This window comes from Cajanus cajan, chromosome 3 (assembly GCF_000230855.2).
Source record: "Cajanus cajan strain Asha chromosome 3, NIPB_CcT2T_4, whole genome shotgun sequence".
Classification (NCBI taxonomy): domain Eukaryota; kingdom Viridiplantae; phylum Streptophyta; class Magnoliopsida; order Fabales; family Fabaceae; genus Cajanus; species Cajanus cajan.
Window position 1 is genome coordinate 14948325 of NC_138519.1, and position 6000 is coordinate 14954324.

General features: G+C 42.2%; 1 protein-coding gene across 1 annotated transcript; it reads left to right on the forward strand.

Moving 5' to 3' along the window:
- The first annotated feature begins 2509 nt into the window (after nucleotides 1–2509).
- Nucleotides 2510–4017, forward strand: LOC145956087 (uncharacterized). Its single transcript, XM_083071647.1, has 5 exons — nucleotides 2510–2591; nucleotides 2712–2947; nucleotides 3055–3274; nucleotides 3375–3608; nucleotides 3833–4017. The coding sequence occupies exons 1-5, from the start codon at nucleotides 2510–2512 to the stop codon at nucleotides 4015–4017; spliced, it is 957 nt and encodes a 318-aa protein (XP_082927773.1).
- Nucleotides 4018–6000: the final 1983 nt, after the last annotated feature.

Here is a 6000-nt window from a genome sequence, read left to right on the forward strand (position 1 = left end):
GTAACACGTAGTTGAGAACGGGTTGTTCTGGAGGGAGAACGGGCCGTTCTGGTTGGAGAACGGGCCGTTCTGGATGGAGAACAGGTCGTTCTAGAGGGGAGTACGGGCCGTTCTGGATGGAGAACGGGCCGTTCTAATTTCAGAACGGGCCGTTCTGCATGAAAATTTTGTACGTGATTAGGGGGTGCAGAACGGGCCATTCCGGTTTCGGTACAGGCCGTTCTGGCCACTCCGGAATGTCTATAAATAGAGGTTGAGGGTCTTGAGGAGAATGTGAGTTTTTAGAGAGAAGTTTTAGGGAGAAGGTTTATGGGTCTGTGAGCTCCTTTCTCTCCCAAATTTCTCTATATGACTCCTTTCCTTCTCTAGATCACTAACGCCTTCTGGCTTTTCTTGAAATTCAGATTAGGAAGCTTACTTTGGGAGGATTGAAGTTCCAGGTTGAGCTTCGACAAGGAATTCTACTTCTTCCCAGTTATTGGCTATTTTGAGCCAATCTTCAGGTGAGGGAAGCTAGAGTGTAGATTGACTAAGTTGTTTTTATGTTGTTTATATAAGTTGACCTTATAGATGAATTTTAAATATGTTGTATATTGCTGAGGTTGTTTATAAAGTTGTTAACTTAAGTTGTTCATATGTTGTGTGTTGATAATATGTGATACGTTGTTAAAGTTGCTATACGTGGTAAAACTAAGTTGTTTTTATGTTGTTTATTGTTGAATTATTAATAAGTTGAGATGTATAAGTTGAAGTAATTTATTGATGTAAAAGTTGTTTAAAGTTGTATAAGTTGCCTATTGTTGAAAGATGCTTATTGTTGTAAGTTGCCTCTTGTTGTAAGATGTCTATAGTTGTATTGTTGTGAGTTGCTATAAATTTGTAAGTCGTCTATTGCTGAAAAGTTGTATGTTGTTTAAGTTGTTATGCTTATTAAGTTGTGAGTTGATTATGTTGTTCAAGTTGAAAGTTGTTGAGCCGATATAAGTTGTTGATCACTAGGACTAGGGGAGATGTTTTCAAAGTTGCTCATCCCATTGTGTGGATTGAGATAGTTGTGGTGCTCTGAGAGCCCAATTTGTTGAAAAACCTTCCAGGGGAAGTTGTCCCTTGGAGTGGACGTTGTATTGTTCTCCTCTAGGACTTAGTTGATCTCGTGTGTGGGCAAGGTCGAGGCACACGTGTACAAAGCGACCATAGTATAGGGGCCAGGCCGAGCTATACTGATTACAAGCAGCCAGAAGTTGAGATACATAGTACTAAGGTGATAAGTTGAAAGTTGTTTTAAAGTTGAAAGTTGTTTTAAAGTTGAATCCCTTAGTACTGTGTGGGCGACATGGAAATAGTCGATCCATGTCATGGTTGAATGACCAATTTGAGTAAGGTATCTAGTTAGAGACGCAGTCTTTGACTAGATACTGGAGGGTGCGTGGTACTTGGAGGACAGTGGGTGGGCTAACTCCACATGTGGATTGGTGAAGCTAGCCAAGGCCGTGGTAGGCTCATACCCAAACCCTTCTGTCCTGACAGTAGTACTGGACCTCCGAGTCTAAGTGGCACACTTGAGAAATCGCCTATTGTTGTCTATACCTGGTTCTCTTCGGAGTTCCTAACGTTGTACTATACCTGACCTGATTGAGATCGGTCAAACGTTGGATTCGGTAGGGTTTATGCCACCTAGACTGCTCAACTTCAGTTGTTGGAGATCTCCCAGTTGTATATGTGTGACGACGCATTTAAATATTAAGTTATATATTGTTGTTGTTGTTGTTATATTAAAGTTGCTTCCATGTTGTGTGAATGAGTTGTATTTTTATGTTGAACTGTATGGTCGTTTGTGATGATGATTGTTATGCATATATTGCATGATTGTTAATATGATGATTGTGTGGTATGGACTTTTGTCGGTACTTGTATGATTGATTTTTTTTAACTCTAGCTTACCCTTCTGTTTCCATGTGGTGGAACTGCGATGATCATACTTGGTATGGGAGCAGGTCAGGGCTAGCTTGGAATTGAGGTGACCGCTGCAAGACGGGGAGTTTTGATCCTCGTGTTGGAGTTGCCACCTTGGATAACAGTTTTGTGCTTGACCGACACTAGGAGATAGTAGTTTTGGATAACTGTATAAATACCTAATACTTAAAAACTTAATGGTTTATATATATTTTTCATGTTTTTGTATTTATAAGTTATCCAATTTTATTATTTATCTTAGTTCACTATTTTTAGTGCGATTCCACTAAGTGTAGGGACCATGGCGGGTCGTTACACTTTTATGGTATTAGAGCCGGTCGAGTCTTTTGGGATACTCTGTGGGGAGTGATCCTTCTAGGTTTTTGTTGAGTCATATCTCTGATATGTGTTAGTATTGGTGAGTTGTAGTGGTGAAGTGTTAGTAAAAGAATGTTTGAATTCTTTTAGTATGGTGAGGCCTCAGTTTGATCAGATCGCTAAGGCTATGGAGATGATGGCCATGGTGATGTAGCAGTAAAGTGCTCACTTTGCTCAGATGGAGGTAGGTATTCCTGTAGTTGAGGCAGTTAGACCGGTGGTCTCTCAGGATGAGAGAGATTTAGCAGAGTTCAGGAGATGTTAGCCTCCTCAATTCAAGGGGGAATTTAGATCCCGATGTGATAGATTTGTGGTTGTGTGAGATGAGAAGATCTTCAGTGTTTTGGGATTTTCTAAGGAGAGGAAGTTGGCCTATACAGTATACATGCTGGTGGGCGAGATTGCGTACTGGTGGAGAGGCACCAGGCAGATGATAGAGATTAGAGGTGTGGTTGTAGATTGGGATTGCTTCAAGAGAATTTTATTGGAGAAGTATTTCTCGGATAGTGTTAGATATGCTAAGGAGGCTGAGTTCATGAGACTACAGCAGAGGAGCATGTCTGTTCTAGATTATGTTATGAAATTTGAGCTTTTGGCTCGTTTCTACTCTCAGGCCGTATTTGAGGCTTGGAGATGTAGGAAGTTGCAGAGGGGTTGAGGCATGAGCTGAAGAGGGTCATAGTCCCTATGTCCATAGAAGAGTTTCCTGCCTTGGTTGAGAAGGCAAAGAATGTTGAGAGATTGAAGGGTGGTGGTAGCAGCGGCAAGGCTGCTAGAATTCAGGAGGGATCATTTGGATCTAGGAGAAGAATTATTAGTAGGGGACTTCGTCCTACTACTCCTCAGGGTGGAGCACAATCTGTGCAATGTTACAGATGTGGAGAAGCCCACATGGTTAGAAATTGTTCCCATTCGGGGAAATATTTTTTTTCAGATGTGGCAGGTCAGGCCACATTTCTTGAGATTATAAGATGCCATCGACTCCGTCTGGGAGCGAGGCCAGTCAGGCCTACGATTGTAGAGAGAGTAATTTTCTTTATCAGGTGTAGAGGCTTCCATTTCATCAGATTTGGTGAAGGGGAAGGGGAAAGCAACAGGTGAGGATATTTTGTTCCTGTTTGATTCTGGTGCCACACATTCATTTATTTCTGTTGATTGTGTGAGAAGATTGGATTTGTTAGTGTCTGCATGGCACGTTGATTTGTATGTATTTACTCTGGCTTTAATTTCTTTGGTGACATCGGAGATGCGTGTGAGACGCCCGATAGAGGTGTTTGGTAGGAGGTTCCGAGCAAACCTGATTGTGTTGCTCATGGTAGATATTGACATAATCTTAGGGATGGATTGGTTATTTGTCAATCACATCCTTATAGATTGTGTTCGGAGAGAGTTGGTATTTCCTCAGTTAGAGGATGAGGTGTTGTTGTCAGCGGGTCAGGCTGAGTAGTTGATGAGAGATGGAGCTGAGTGCTTCATGTTGTTTGTCATTTTGAGTGTTGAGGCGAAGAGGGCCATCACTGGGATTGGGTTGTCAGTGAGTTTTCTGAGGTGTTCCCAGATGATGTGTCGGGATTGCCACTTATGAGTGATGTTGTGTTTAGCATTGACCTGGTACTGGGTGCAAGACCAGTATTAGTGGCTTCTTATTGGATGGTTCAAGCTGAGTTGGTAGAGTTGAAGAAATAGATTGAGGATTTGTTGGAGAAACAGATGGTGAGGTCATGTGTTTCTCCTTGGGGTGCCCCGGTATTGTCAGTGAAGAAGAAGGATGGTGGGGCCGTTTGTGTGTTGATTATTGGCAACTGAATGAGTTGACGCTAGGGAATAAGTATCCACTTTCGAGGATTGATGATTTGATGGATCAGCTGAGGGGAGCTTCGGTGTTTTGATGATTGATTTGAGATTTGGATACCATCAGATTAGGGTAAAGGAGAGTGACATACCGAAGACTGTTTTCAGGACTAGGTATGGTCACTGTGAGTACGTAGTGATGCGTTTCGGTGTCACTAATGCTCTAATAGTGTTCATGGATTTCATGAACAGGATTTTCAGGTCATTCTTGGACAGGTTTGTGGTGGTCTTCATTGATGATATATTGGTGTATTCTAGATTTTTGGAAGATCACCGTGAGCATCTGAGGTTGGTTCAGAGGTGCTAAGGGAGATGTAGTTGTATGCTAAGTTGTCCAAGTGTGAGTTTTGGTTGTCTAAGGTGAGGTTTTTGGGGTATGTGATATTGATAGAGGGGATTGCAGTGGATCCAACCAAGGTGGAGGCTGTGATTCAGTGGGAGCGTCCGAGGACTGTTACGGAGATTAGGAGTTTTGATGGGTTAATGGGTTACTATCAGAGATTCATAGAGAGTTTCTCTCGAATAGTAATGCCTTTGACTTAACTACTCGGAAGGATCAACTTTTTGTTTGGATGGACGCTTGTGAGCAGAGTTTCAGGAATTGAAGAAGTGATTGACTACTCCTCCAATTTTGGTGCTACCTGACACTGGTGAGTATTTTGATGTGTTTATGATGCTTCTCACCAGGGGTTGGGTTGTGTGTTGATGCAGGAAAGGAGAGTAGTAGCGTATGCTTGAAGGCAACTTAAAACTCATGAGAGGAATTATCCTACTCATGATTTGGAGCTTGCAGTTGTGGTGTTTGCCTTGAAGTCGTGGAGGCACTATCTGTATGGTGCGAGATTCAGTGTATTTAGTGATCACAAGAGTTTAAAGTAACTGTTTGATTAGAAGGAGTTGAATATGAGGAAGAGAAGATGGATGGAATTCCTAAAGGACTTTGATTTCCGGTTGATGTATCATCCTGGGAAGGCGAGTGTGGTAGCAGATGTATTGAGTAGGAAATTCATTCATGTGTCAGTTATGATGATTAGGGAGTTGGAACTGATTAAGCAGTTTAGAGATTTGAGACTAGAGGTGGAGGTTGTTCAAGATCACATTAGTTGTGGTATGATCACCATAACTAATGAGTTCTTGAGACAGGTTGGAACTAAGCAATTACAGGATCCAGAGTTGTTGAGGATTTTGGGATTGCTTTGTACTGAGAGGGCAGCTGGTTTTGAGCTTAGTGCTTTGAGCTTAGTGTTGATGGAGATTTCCGAGTGGAAGTGTGATAGTGTCACTATGGACTTTGTGGTTGGGTTGCCTAGGACAACTAGGAACAATGACTCTATCTGGGTGATTGTTGATAGGTTGACAAAGTGGGTACATTTTCTTCCTGTCAAGAGGTGGTCCTTGGAGAGGCTTGCACAGTTGTATATTAGAGAGATAGTACGGTTGCATGGAGTGCCTTCCAGTATTATCTCTGATAGAGATCCAAGGTTTACTTCCAGGTTGGCAGACTCTACATCAGGCTTTGGGGATGAGGTTGAGGTTGAGCTTCGCTTATCATCCACAAACAGATGGTTAGTCGGAGAGGACAATTCAGTCATTGGAGGATCTCTTGAGATCTTGTGTGTTGGATCATCTGGGTAGCTGGGAGGAGGTGTTACCATTGGTAAAGTTCACTTATAATAACATTTATCATTTGAGTATTGGCATGGCGCCTTTTGAGGTTTTGTATGGTGGAGGTGTAGGACTCCATTATGTTGGTATCAGGAAGGTGAGTCAGTAGTGGTTGGTCTAGAGTTAATTCTTCAGACTACTGAGATGGTGAGA